The 15,009-nt window shown below is 43.6% G+C and overlaps 1 protein-coding gene across 1 annotated transcript in view; it reads left to right on the forward strand.

Annotated features, from left to right (window-relative positions):
- The window catches only part of KCNN1 (potassium calcium-activated channel subfamily N member 1), a 107,330-nt gene that overhangs the window by 35,714 nt on the left and 56,607 nt on the right, over positions 1-15,009 (forward strand). Inside the window, exons 2-5 of the mRNA XM_030218710.1 lie at positions 445-891; positions 2,273-2,305; positions 11,734-11,829; positions 14,202-14,620. Of these exons, the coding sequence (XP_030074570.1) occupies positions 526-891; positions 2,273-2,305; positions 11,734-11,829; positions 14,202-14,620 (914 nt within the window). The 5' untranslated portion in view covers positions 445-525. The remainder of the gene's footprint in view (positions 1-444; positions 892-2,272; positions 2,306-11,733; positions 11,830-14,201; positions 14,621-15,009) is intronic.

The following is a 15,009-nucleotide window of genomic DNA, read 5'->3' on the forward strand; positions in this document are numbered from 1 at the left end:
CAGAATGTCTGAGCATGTTCCGCGGTACTTCATTTAATTATGTTAGGCGTGCAGTAGTATCTAACACAGCTTAATAAAAGGACCCCATAAGAATTTAGGTTCTTATTTTCTATGGAAATTCACTAGGCCTGAGCTCTTAAAGTTAGGCACCTAGTTTCACTAGGCTCTCAAATTTTGGATTTAATGAGGGCAAAGTTACAGTGGGAAGAAAAGTTTGGATGCTTAGCACTGATTTTCATAACTAGGCGTCTATCTTAGGATCCTAACTGTAGGCAAATGAACCACAGGTCTAAATTTAGGATACTAGATAAAGATGCATTTTCAGCTGAACACTCAGGATTCTAAGTTCAGCTGAGAATAGGTACCTAACTTAAGTCCCTAAATTTAGGAATGTGGATCTTTACATGCCCACTGATTCTGTCACGTTCTGTTTTTTCTTCCTAGGTGGATACCGACCTCCAGAATTTGAGCCATGGTGCATCCAAAAGCACATTCAGTGAGCCCAACCCCTTTGCTGAGATAGCCATGAATAGCTACAAGCATAACGGAGGTGTGGTGAGACCTCTCAATAATCTGAGTGCTTCCCACAGGAACCTACATGAATTGGACTCTGAAATTCAGCCTTTGCAGACATTTAACCCTTCTGGACTGGAGGTGGTGGTTTCCAAAACTGACCAGATTAAAGCATCTAGCACGAATCTAGAGGAGGAAGTGGAGGAAGGCCGCAGTCGAGGCCCAAAGAAGAATCAGAACATTGGCTACAGGTTGGGCCATCGCCGGGCACTTTTTGAGAAGCGGAAACGACTGAGTGACTACGCCTTGATCTTTGGGATGTTTGGCATTGTTGTCATGGTGACTGAGACCGAACTGTCTTGGGGAGTCTATACAAAGGTACGGATAAGTCTTCTTGTAAATCAGAGGGCCAAGAAATGATTCATGTATATGAAACCTGAAATCACACTGTAGGTTTTAATGTGGTAAAATGGATTAATTTGGTTAATGAATATCTCATGGAATTTATACATTGTGGGATTTTTGTTGTTGTTGTTGTTGTTGTTATGATGGTACAAGAGAGGAAGGGAGAGTTGCTTTGTAAGCTATTTTCAATCTCTGGTTAGCTGCCCAGCTTGCTCTTCTAACCAGGTCCTCTGTTTGATAACCAGTTTCATAGCTTGGCCTATGGTATCTCATATGACACAGGAAGTCATATGACATGCAATATCCACAGAGCTCTATCATAATTTAAATCCATGATACCCTGGTTATCTATATCTTTAATCTAGTCGCTAAGACACTGGTACTTTTTCACATAATTCTTTAAGGAACTCTATGGGAAAAGTCAATTTAGATGGGAGATGGTGGGAAGGGTGTCTTGATCAAATGGTCAACTTGTATTGCAATTTGGAAGCTCCAGTCTTCATCCTTCTTATTATTGCTGCAGATTGAGCTTTGGCATAGCCATAGCTGCTGAGTTTGGAAAGTTTGAAAGGGAGACATTATTGAACAGGGCTTGCCAAACATGTTCTGGTGACCCCACAGCCAGTGTGAAGAGAGAGAAGATCCTCATATATCAAGATATGCAGTCATTGACCAAGAAAATGTGACAGAAAGATACAGAACTAATGCCCATTGTTTTGGGTGTCATGGGCTTGTTTAAAAGGAATTTTCAAGCATACCTGGATAGATTGCCTATAAACATTAAATCTTATGAACTGGAGAGAGAAGCTGTCTTTGGCACGATGCAACTACCAAAGCAAGCATTAGCAGTAAATTTCAGAGACTGAGATCGTACTCTTCAAACCCTGGCTTAGGAGTGAGGTTCATTACCGTCATGGTACTGTATGTGCAAAATTAATCCATTTGGAGGCATTGTCCCCAGGTGGGGTTTCAGAATAACCACAATGAACATGCATAAGATAAATTGCAAATACACAAACTCCAAAGTATGCAAACATATTTGAGACATATTCATTGTGCTTACCTGGAAAATGAACTGACTGTGGAGTCACCAGGGCAAGTTTAGGAAGTCCTGTTTTAAGGGACAGCGAAAGATACCTGTTCAAAAGCCTTAGACCAGAGAATCTTTTGGGAGGGCAAGAGGAGAAAAAATGATAACTTGTGTTCTCCAAAATGAGGGTCTCTTTCTTCTAACACTTGCGGGGTGCCAAGTGTGGGGGAGTGGGTTTGGGGGAGGGCACTTCCATTCATGCTGACAGTATCTTCTGCATTCCTAAACCTCCATTCTGAAAATGTCCCCCTCCTTGTCTTATAGGGCTGCCATGTGGCTCCGAGTCACAAGGGACAGGTGAGCCAGTCCTGTTTTTCTAAACTCCCATCACAATACATTCTGGTATTTGTAGTTCTGCATCTCTTTTATTCCAATCCCAAAGCTTTTGGTTACTGTGGTCCTGCATCTCCTACCAGGCCTTTGCCAGGGGTTGCCAACCAACTCCTGCCCTTATGGTTCAAGGGAGTTGGCACTGTTTTTTTTTATTTTTAACTCTCATTACAATGCATTCTGATAACGACAGTCCTTCATTTCCCATCCTAAAGAATTCGGGAACTGATGATGCTCTTTTATGTATTATCTATTTGCAAAAGATGACATTTTTTTCATAAGCCAGAACTGCTACTGAATGATAAGAGACAAGGGGCTATTATCAGATAGAATTTTTACTGGTGTATTTCAGGGGTTCCATCACCACATATGCTCAGCTTCCTAATGGTTATTTAGCAAAGACATAGTCCAGAATTGGGATTGTCACAAAGCCAGTTCTGATGAGGCAGCAACCAGCCCCTAGCTCATCCAGCTTGCCTAGAAGGATGTCCATAAACTAGTTATTTAATCCAGGGAGAGAGAAATCTGAGGGAACCCTTCTCCTCACAAGATCAGGAAGTGCAGCAAACTGCTGGATATGAAATTCCCTCAGAACCCCTCCCATACACTTAAGCTGAGCAGTCACTTATCGTTTTAGAAAGTGGTGTGGCTTTCTGGGGTGCAGTTCATGTCATTGGCATAAAAAAAACCTCTTTTATACAGTCTGTGAAGAAAACTCTGTAGTGTGTGGATACAAAAACATGTGACATATAGGAACAAAAAAAATTTAGCTTCAATCCAAAGTGTGTTTTTCAGAAATACGCAGCTGCCACCTCTGCCGACTGCGGCCAGAGTTTCACGAGGTGCTGTTTAAGACGTGTCGGCATGTCAGTCTTTCTCATACCTTCTAGCGTAGTGTTCGCCTCTCTTGAGTTCTTTAGTTTTTGATTCAGTTTAAGTACTTGAGTCTATATTGAGAAAGTATTTTTAAAAAGAGTAGTGGCTTTACTAAAATCATTATCTACACATGCAAATGTGGCAAAAGCCTTCTAAAATGACCTCCAAGATCAGGCAGTACAGGCTGGGTATATGTCTGTGGTTCCCAAACATTTTTGGTTCATGGCACCCTTAGTGTCTGAGCAATTTTTTGCGGCACCTCCCCCCCCCCCCCCCCCCTCCGGCCACACAGGTCTCCACCTCTCCGGCCACACAGGTGTCCACCCCGCCCCGGCCACACAGGTTTCCACCCCGCCCCATGGCCACTCAGGTCTCCACCCCCCCGCCCCTCCACACATCATGTCCAATATTTCTCCCTCTCTCTCTCCCATACACCATCTCCCCCCTCCAGCCCATGCCCCCTTGTAATCCATTATAACCCATTTTTTTTACCTTGTACCTGGGGAAAGGATGAAGAAGCGCCCAGAGCTGAGCTCAGGAGGGAGCAACATAATGTCCCGCAGCCCCGGCCTCCTTCCCTGTCAGCTGAGTAGTGAGCAGCCAGGGTCCTGGGGTGGGAGCAGGCCTTCAAACTTCCAGGCCACCGGCATCAGCAGCAATGTGAAAGTGCTGCCTTCAGCCTGCCCTGGAAGCCTTTCTTGTACAGCCACTTCCTGTTCTCATGTAGGTGGGATGCTGTACAAAGAAGGCTTTGGGGGCAGGCCAAAGGCAGTGCTTACATTGCTGCCAGCAGCCTACAGCAGGCAGGCTGGCGGTGGAGAGAGGAAGGTGAATGATACCGCACCAATCGTTGTTCCGGTGCTTGGCGTGTGAACTCCCATCTGCCCTGTGGCATCTCTGTGAGTTCACCGCGGCGCACAGTTTGGGAAATGCTGGTATATGTGAAAGAATCCCCATATTATAGGACTTCCCCAGAATTTCAAGTGAAAGTATTCAATTACCCTGGAAAACTTCTTTCTTACCCTTCTTTATTCTTATATATTTTGTTAGATTTATAAATTGTGTCTCCTTAATGCTCAACACGATTAACGATTAAAATAAAAAACTACACCAAACAAAAGCAGAAATACATGAAGCACCTGCTCCTCATTGTGCACAAATTTTCTGCGTTAATTTGCTTGTAGATGCTCACATTTTCAAGAGTATGCGGATAACTGCAAACCCTGCCTACAGAAACGCTGCTTCCAGCAGTGGGCAAATCTATGTGCAGACAGGCTGCATACACCAAAGCTTACCCACATATCAGGAGGGTAGTATTTTGGCAAGCCATTTCTGTGTGTAAAGTACAGTTTTGCACACAGAAATACCTTTCTCATTAACCCCTCCAGAAGGTCAGGAAGGGAGCAAGTCTGAAAGCCATTTCCCTGGTTTATTCACTCTCTGAAAATGGTAATCACTCAAGGACCCTTTTACTAAGCCGTGGCAAAAAGTAGCCTGCGGAAGTGTGAGTGGATGTTTTGGGCACACACTGAGCCAGTTTTTCCCGCGTCCTGGAAAAATATCCTTTTTTAAGGGGCCGGAAAATAGATGTGCGGCAAAATAAAAACCAGCAGGCATCCATTTTTGGCCTGAGACCTTACCACCACCCATGCAATAAACACACATTATTTTATTTACTAATAACACACATTAACGATATTAACGCACAGTAACAGGGCAGCACACTTCTGTAAATCTAGTCTAAAGTGCACACCTTATTTTCCATAGAAAGTTGAGTCCCTCAAACAGTAGAAACAAAAGTCCGCAGGTGCTTGTGAAAATCAGGCACTAGAATTGTAGATACAAAACAGCTGCAGACTTTGCACATAGGCACACGGTGGAACAGTTGTTCCCACAAGGTTAGCTAATCTCTGGTAAAGCTTGTGGGTCGATGCTCAGAAGTAAACGCAAGTGCTAGAGGCGATTAGCACCAGACTACAGCCCGCATGTACCAGCACACAATGCTCAGAGGTCCTTCCCACAAGAAACGAGATCGCCCATGTTCAGCGCAAATAGCATGTTAATGCAGTCAAAAGGATGGAAATAAGGTCATTTCCTCTCCCTCCCCCACCCCCCCGATGCTCAGAGAACCGTTTCATCCTGTGATGGTGTTTAATTACCATTAACTTCTGTTTAAGTTCCAAAACTTAGGCGCCTAACTGACAGTATTCAATAAAGCATGTGCTTAAATAGTCGGAATGTCTATGCCCCGCCCATGCCCCTCCCATCTGACTGACCCTTTGCAGATATGCGCTAAAACACTTAGATGCCCAGTTATAGAATAGCACCTAAGTGCCATTTCACCCTGTGTTTCTGTTTAATTATCGTTAACTTCTGTTTAGGCATCATACTTTTGGTGCACTATCTAGAATTACCCCGAAAAGCCATTGCACTATTAAATAATCACCCAACCTTTAGACTAAAGATTGATGCTGTTTGATAATTATGAAGATATCGTGAATGCCAGTGGGCATCCTGATTATTGGGGCGCTTCCTAGTTGTTTGCACCGATCCATTCCTGTTCTGACAGACATCGCTATGATATATGTATGTTGCCTCACAGAGGGGGGACTGTGTTTCCCCTACGTCTGCTGTTTAATAGAGGTATCATGAAAGAAGGCGAGAAATGCAGCAACTGAGCTACCACATCACTTGCAACATTAAATGGATTCTGCTGGCTTCCTGAGGCTGCCTGGCAGATGTACTGGCTGTGGTTGTGTCGTCTTCTGCACCAGTGACATGCAACCCGCGTAGATATTCTGGAACAAATGCTGCAAGATGGTGTGGAAGAAGCACAGATTAACTGAAAGGGCAGATTCTGCAACACTAACTATGAAAAACATGCAGATTTATCAAGCGAAAAGCACACTGCAACGATAACTTTACAAAGGGGCTGATTTACCAAAAGAGGGCAAACTGCACTTGAATCAAATCAAATCAATTCTTGTATACCACTAATATCCCCTTTCTAGGGTTCAGTGTGGTTTACGTTCTAGCTGAGACAAAAGCCGATGATGTTAGTGTGAGGTATGAGAACAATTAAAGACCATTGGTGTAATGCATGAGACCAAAAACATTAAAGGAAAGGATAATGGATGATACTAGGAGGTAGACGTCAATGGATTGTTATGAAGCCATGCATACTGCACTGATAACACCAGAAAGTGAGTTTCTGCCTCCACATACAGAGAAATGATCACTTTAAAACCTCTTAACACTAACCCATGTCACAAAAGTGACTACCAATGAATAAGTTCATTTACTAATTAGTTTAGTTTATTAATATTTGATATGCACCCTTCATATAATTGCAGCAAAACAGTTTATAACATTCAGGGGTCCTTTTACAAAGCCACGGTAAAAAGTGGCCTGCAGTAGTGTGGGTGTGTCTTTTGGACATGCGCTGGGCCACTTTTTACCGTGGCTGGGAAAAAGGCCATGTTTTAATGGGCTGGGAAATGGGCATGAGCAAAATTTAAAACTAGCAGTCACGTACTTACGGCCTGATTCTTACCACCAGCCATTGACTTAGTGGTAAGGGCTCAAGCGCTATCCGTGCGGTAACCATGCAGCACGTGTCAATGTGGCCACGCTGCCAGTTACCACCGGGGACACCTCTGTGGTAGAAAATAAGAAAATATTTTCTACTGTGGGATTCGGCATGCTCCAAACTTGGAATTACCACCAGGAACACACGCTACCCAGGTAGTAATGCCAATTTGATGTGCACTCCCCGCACTTCAGCCCTCTCACGGCTTTGTTAAGGGCCCCTCAGTCTTTAGGTTCTGCTGTTTTCATTTGCCATTAAAGCACTTGGTAATTTCTGCTCAGAGTTCAGAGTTTCCAGTGCACTGGGTCAGTACCGAGTTGAAGAAGAAAGCTCTTCCTAAAACAGGGGTCCCCAAACCTTTTACATAGTAGGACCACCCATCACACTTTAAATCAGCAAGACAGTTGGGCTAGGTTTGTTGAGTTGGAAGCAGGGGCCCTGGGAGTTTGTAACCAGGGAGCTTCTGGCCCTTTTGATAATTTGAGATACTGAGAAATGGGGAGGTGGGAGAAGGGTTCCCAGGGGTGTTGAACATATTGTCTGTAATAATATTTCTAGATTTCTTGGACATTGGCAACCAGCCACATCCCTGAGGCCTCTGCTGCCTGCCTTCCTCTTTTTCTGAACCTGCTGCCTGTTCTTGATTTCCTGCTGGCCGGATCTGGCCTCTGCATCAATGGCTTTCATGAATACACGGGTCTGTCCGGCTCCTGTTTCCCTGGTAGGGCCTGAGAAACCCTGCCAGTCTTTCTACTTCCACCATGAATAAAAAAAACAGTACATCTTCCACCATAGGAAGGAAGAGCATAACAGGCTGTAAAAACATGCTTATTTTATTTATTTATTTATTTATTTATTTTAGTTTTTAAAATTAATATCAGAAACAAAACAAGTACATTAAACTAGCATGAAAAATAGATACAGGAAAGTAATAAAGGAATGATTCATTAACAAAGAATAATAATTCCTGATATATATTCAGGTCTCAAAAACATGGGGCATAGCCATTACATAATTCCAGGGAAAAAATCGTCAAAGGAAATTTTAAGACAAAAATCCCAGACATCTATTTACTATGCGGAGCTTGCATACACTTCTAAGGAGTGGACGCTGCAAGGAGTGAAGAACTGCCTGATTTCCAGTCAGAAAACTGTTAACTGTTGTGGCTCATAAAAAGATAAATTTAGAGCCTTGCCATCTAATAACACATTTACATGGGTAGTTTAAGCAAAATTGAGCTCCCAGTTGAAGAACACCAGATCCCAACTGTAAAAATTGTTTCCTTCTTTTTTGTGTAATTTTGGTGACATCCAGGAAGCAGGGGTGCCGAGAGACAGAGCCGGGCCCAGGTCAGGGCTGCCGCAGCCGCCGCTACCACCCCCTCCACTTAGGCCACTGCCCCCCCCCCCAACTTGGGCTGCCGCTGCTACTCACCCCCTTACCTTCCTGCACTGCTCCTCCCTTGGTCTGTCACCCTCCTGCTCCTGTGTGCCGGGAGCTGGCTTATCGTGTTAACTCAGTCATCCGGGTCCCGACAGCAGTAGAGAGACAAACTGAGGGAGCAGAACCTTCTGCCTGTCTCCAGAAGCCTTGCCGGCACTGGGCCCCCCTTGGAGGCTCAGCCCAGGGACTCTTGTCCCCCCTCTCGGCGTCCCTGACAGGAAGACATTAATAGCCCTATCCATAAATGTATCATTCCTCCTTCTAAAGAAGAGTTTCAAAATCCACTCCCTATCAGACTCCCAGTCTGCCATTTAGGATCACCAGAAGTTTCCAAAACATCTAATGGATTCGAAGAGTCTAGGGAAACATTTGTAGCAGCTTCACCAGCCTCTGGAACCTTTTTAAAGGTGGCAAATAGTAGACCTATGTCATAGGTGGACACACTGTTTCAGGAACTTTCAGTACCCTCAGACAAATATTTAGGTTTTAGGAAAATTTATAAAGCTCAATGTGCGTTTTCTTTGTTTATTTTCTAAAGGACCCTTTTACTAAAGCTTAGTGTGCACTAAATGCTACGAAGCCCATCAGTATAAATTGGGCTTTTTAGCACTTAATGCATGCTAATTCTGTTAGCATGTGCTAAGTTTTAGTAAAAGGAGCCCTAAGTCCTCAAACTTTCTTCAGAGATTTAGAGAGTCCTGTATACATGTTTCTTATTTCTCCAACACAGTATGATAGTTTTTCTCCACCTGCTGAACTCTCTTATCCTAAAAGACCCAGCTCTTTTTTTAGATGTTCAGTTTTACCAGCTCTAGATGTAAATTGTTGGTATAGCAATGCATTCTTTTCAGATAGAGACTTCTCCATATTAAAAAGTGCATCCCATACATCCCTGAATTCTATATATAGCACTAAGAATTGCATGCGTAAATTGGGGCATGCACCCAATTTGCGCATGCAATTCAATTGAATAATGAGCCAATTAACGCCAATATTGGGCCCTAACAATCAGTTATCAGTGCTAATTGGAATTAATTTGGATTTATGCATGCAAAATGAGGCACTGGGTTCTCTGCGTGAGTCAAAAAGGGGGTGTGGCCATGGGAGGGTCATGGGCGGATCAGGGGCGTTCTCGCAATTTATGTGTCTTGTTATAGAATAAGGGAGATCTGTGCCTAATTTAGGCGCAAGGATTTACACCATGATTCAACTGGTATAAAAGCAGAGCCCGACACTAAAAGCACCATTCTATAAATGGCATCTAACTTTGAGCGCCATTTATAGAATAGCACTACGCGGTATTTTTATCGGAGCCGATCTTTCGGGGTCATTTAGAGAATTTAGTCCTTCGTTTCTAACGTTATAATTTTTGGCTTCAGCATAGGTTTTAAATGAGTCACGTAAACAAAGAACTTCAGAAGGCAACTGTGTTTGCTGGGAATCATCTGCTGCTCTCTTGTCCTTCTTTCGCATCTCAGCCTTCCCAGTAACAGAAAGAGGCTGTTGCCACAGTTTTTCTGGTGTCTCCAGGTTTGTGACTTCAACCCCTGCCCAAGATTTGCCAGCAGCCAGCTTGGGTGGGGCTTCGCCCAGGAAGGAATCCATATCAGCAGGGAAGCCAGGCTGAGGAGGCCGCATCCGCTGCTCCAACATAAGCATGATATCACCAATGAGTGAACCGCCCAGAAAAATTTCCCCAGACTTATTTATTTCACTTATTTGTCAACTAACATTCCATTAGCTCTAGGCAATTTAAATTTAAAATATAAAATCACATACAAACTTAAAAATAAATAATAATAAAAGACAAATCTAAAATGACAACACAATAAAAATCTTAGAATAAATTAACAAACCACAACAAACAGACAAATTTAGCAGACTGTTCAAAATAACTGCAGGTTTAACTCTGTAACAGTACAAACAGCCTCCCATACTTCCTTCATGTGTTGGTCCTGGGGCCCCCTGCCAAGATAGTAAGTCAGTACTGGGTCCTGTTCACAGGAAAGACTGTCCCCTAATACTGTACGAAGCACTATGGGCTGCTGAGTCTCTGTTGGAGATAAAGACAGATAGGCTTGGTGGATGCTCAGTGCTACTTCTGATGATTGCTTGGGAGTCACATGAATGCACTGTCATCTAACTTCTTTAGGAAGAGTTATTGACCAGGGAAAACAGGGGCAGCACCAGACACTGATTCTAGAAGAAATAGAAAAATGACTCCAGTGACAAGCAAAGGAATGAGGGGTGGGAATCAAGTAGCAAACGAAAGCACCAGGAACCCCGTTTAGTTCTGCTTAGGAAGCTGTTGTCCCAGTTCAGCAGTCATGAAATAATACAACAGCTAACACTGTCTGGTCTCGGCCCTTTTTACCTTGTGGTATTCAGGGTCAAGCTAAGAAAGTGTATTGCTTGGATACCTCTTTGGCCCTTGGTCAGTATTTTATTGAAACATGTAGGATTTTTTTTGCACAAAGTCTGTTGCCAATAAGTACAACAATCTATTACCGTTTACCTCAACCAGTCCCATTTGTTATTCATAAACAGGGCCACTGAAGGGTTATTATTGACCTTCGTAAATCTTTAACCTTGCTCTCCCTTCAATTAACTTCAGTGCCCCAAGGCAACCCCTTGAGATTTTGATGAACTCAACAGTCATGATCACCTGAATGCCATCATACATGTAAATATTAGATCTTATTTAGTCTGTACCTATTGAGGGCAATTTCCAAAAGCCATTTACCTGGGTAAATGGACTGTTTGGAAATCCCCACCCTCCCTGTGTTTGAAAGTACTGGCTGCTGGCTCTTTTGAGTTTGTCTGGCTGTCAGGACTATTGCTTTGCTATGACTGCAACTGCTCTTCGCAACCCACTGAAGCTGCTGCCCTAGGCAACTACCTACTCTTGCCTAACGGTTGGGCCAGCCTTGTCTGTAAACTTTCTAATGGCATGCTGACCTTGGCAGGTCTTTCATCTCATATGTTCAGATGCTCATATGTGGAGGAGGTGAGCAAGTGAATCTCTGAGTGTTAACATTAAGATAATTTGTGTATGGGATGAACAAAGGATGAGGGAGTTAATGAATGAGAGACTGATTGAGAGCTCCACTCAGAGAGAGAGAGAGAGAGTGGGAGAGAGAGAGAGAGCCATATGGCAAGCACAAATTCTCTGATGGGCTGGACACTGCATGCTACAGAAGACTCATGCTGAGATGAAGCATCAGTCTCTCTCTCTACCTATACATCCCATTTCTAGGCCTGGATCACTAGTGAAAGGGGGGGGGGGGGGGATCTTGTCTGAGCTGTGGATATCCTACATTTTAGAGGCACAATCGAATGAAAATGAATCAAGTTCAGCAAGCACTGCAGCTTCAGAAATGGATGCTTGTCAAGCGCTTAGGCACGTAGATACTGTATATTACATAACATTTCCAGATACTGTACAGAAATGAACTCACACATGCCTCTCTTTCTTTCTCCTTCTCAGGAGTCATCATATTCATTTGCACTGAAATGCCTTATCAGCCTTTCAACGGTAATACTGCTTGGCCTCCTCATTATGTACCATGCCAGAGAGATCCAGGTGAGAAGGGGTTAGCATGTGACTGAATAGATGTTAAATTCATGTATAGCGCACAGCAATAGAAAAAGATAACTTGTAGCATTTCTGTCCCTTCTACAAGGAATAAAGACCATCCCCAGGTGCTTCTATATGTTCCATTACACTCTATCACATGATGCAGGGAATAAAGACCATCCATAGGCACTTCTGTACTTTGTACCTTACTGTAATGCGTTTTAGAAGCTAAACCAAAACTATCAACTTATTTCACATTGACTACTGAACCTTCACCCAAAGCAATAGCACCATATGGCCAAAGACCATAGATGTGACAAGGGGTATTTGATTATTATGGGGACAATGAGTGCCACACGGGAAACTAAGCTAGTGGTAATAGTAATCCTAATGCATGAATCAGTGCTGATATGTTCCATGGCTGGTGTTTCTCAGTAACTGCTTCAGTAGATTTTTTCATTGCCACACAAAATAACTGTGAATCTGGGGAGCTGAGAACTAACCACCATTGGGTAACATAGAAATAGCATACTCCCATGTCAAGCTGCTGGGCTTGACCTCCCTATCCCAGGCCCCTCTTTCACACAGCCATGCTAAAATGACTTTCTCTCAATGCCAGGTTTGGTGGACTGAGAGATCTGGGACTTCAGATGGATGCTATTTGAATGGATTCTGCTGATGTTTCTAGTATGGTTTTCACTGAGTTCCAGTAGTCCAAGTCTCCTAGCATATGATGGGGAAACCCATCCCAACTGCCCAGTTCTCATCCTCACTTATGATCTACCACTCTGGACAGATTTCCAACAGTCAATCCAACTCCAGCACCCCCTCCCCCCAAACATGTCCTTCACCCTACTCCCATCACAAAACCAGTCTCATTCTTAATGTTTAGTCATGGCCACTTCATGCTGGTTACCCTGTTCTCCTTGCAAGACTAATGTGGCTGTGGATCTCATATGACAGTTGTAATTGGGGCGGCTACATGTTAGTTGTCCTAGCCATATTGGAAGTTGAACCCCTACTCCTTGCCCAGTGTTTGTATTTTCCCTATTGTGGCCCTCTATGTAGACTATGATGGAAGACAATAAACATCTGCATCCACCACCCTTTGTTTGGTGTAGAAATATCTTCTAATGTTCCTGCTCTTGGAGATTCAAACTTGTGTGGAATATAGCAGACTCTTTCCCTTCTGCCTCTTCCCCGTTCACCAGTTTGAGCTTAATTTAATATATTATTATGGGGTTGTTTACTAAAGCTTAACTCGAGTTATCTGCAGCAGGACCCATAGGAATAAAATGGGCCCTGCTGCAGATAACTTGAGCTAAGCTTTAGTAAACAGGGGGGGATATGTTTATTAAAAGAATCTTTATATACTGCCATGCTTTACTAGATCCAGGCGGTTAACAATATAAAATACAATTAAAAATGTAAAAAGAAGTAGAACGACATAGAACAACAGAAAAGACCTAACCCATACTCAAGAGCATTCCCTCACCAAATAAAAGTTTGTATTTCTCAAATTGCAGCAACTTTAATAAATCCTTCCATCTCCTTCCTCAGATATATTAAATGCTTGACGAAAAAAGAAAGAGCATGTCTCAGTGTGGCCATAGCTCTACTTTCAACAGCATTTACAGTAACACAGTAAATGACGGCAGATAAAGACCCACATGGCCCATCCAGTCTGCCCAACAAAGCGATCAGAGCCGAGCCAGTCACTCTGTGCGGGCCCCAGTCACCCATGATGGTTTGTCAAGTCTCCAACATGCCAATCATATATGCAGTCAAACATGATGCAATCCTGGTTATAACCAGATATCATCCCTAAGTATTTCTAACAGTATTCCACTTACAGTCAAGATGTCTTCCCCTCCCGGCTAGGCTGCATGGCACCCTCACTGGCAGCACATGAGATGTTAGCATACAACAGAGCAGGCTTTAATTTCTGGGGGGAACAGCGTGGAATGCACTTCCACCACCTTTTCAGACTCCAGAGTAGTAGAAGTGATCTGTTCTGGTCCCTCCCTTTCAGGTAGCCTGCATGGAAGAGGAACGGAGGGGATGAGCCCAAAGCAAAGCAGAGAACAATCACTCTGCTCCCTAATCCAGCCCCTCTTCTTTTGCCCCTGCTTTTAGTCTGCTTGCTCACCCTTACTCACCTGGTTTTACAGTTCCATTTCCTTTTTGTCTACCAATTAAGCCCTGCAAAGGAGTGCCACTAAAGGGGTACATGATGGGAAAGTGTGAAGAAAGAAGCTGTGCATTATGAAAAGGGATGAGAGATGTTACTGTATGGGAAGGTGTGAGGAAAAAAGTGGTGCATGCTGGGAAAGAAAAAACAAAAAGATTTGCTAGTCACCTTTTATCTCCACCCTCAGCTCTTTATGGTGGACAATGGGGCGGACGATTGGAGGATAGCCATGACGTACCAACGGATATTTTTCATCACTTTGGAGTTGATAGTGTGCGCCATTCACCCAATTCCTGGGCACTACCTGTTCACATGGACAGCCCGCCTGGCCTTCATTTACACCACATCTGTAGCGGATGCAGATGTGGACATTATCCTCTCCATCCCCATGTTCTTGAGACTCTACCTGATAGGCCGAGTCATGCTATTACACAGCAAGCTGTTCACCGATGCCTCTTCACGCAGCATTGGGGCGCTGAACAAGATTAACTTTAACACGCGCTTTGTCATGAAAACTCTGATGACCATCTGTCCTGGCACTGTACTGCTGGTCTTCAGCATTTCCTCATGGATCATTGCAGCCTGGACTGTACGGGTCTGCGAGAGGTAAGCACCAGCTGGCCATCCTTTTCAGAACTCAGTGTGCAGAGTTTTAACTTTTGATTAAAATGGACCTCAAGTGAGTGAGGGCTGGCAGCTTGTCATTGTTAAGTCTCAAAGATCACCAAATTTAGACTGGAAAGAAATAAATCCACTAATAAATATAATATATAAGTATGACTATCTTTCAAAGGTTCAATTGATCTGTGTCACATTTGTACAGAATGACCCCACATTCTGCACAAGTTTCCCACAGAGTCATGGCTATGTCTCATACCTGGGAGGTGGCCCCACATCCTGCACATGTCTCCCCCAGAGTTATGAATGTATCTATTTTTGGGAGATGTTCCAACATTTTGCATACATCTCCCCCAGAGTTATGAACTTGTCCCATT

Source organism: Microcaecilia unicolor, chromosome 11 (assembly GCF_901765095.1).
Source record: "Microcaecilia unicolor chromosome 11, aMicUni1.1, whole genome shotgun sequence".
NCBI classification, from domain to species: domain Eukaryota; kingdom Metazoa; phylum Chordata; class Amphibia; order Gymnophiona; family Siphonopidae; genus Microcaecilia; species Microcaecilia unicolor.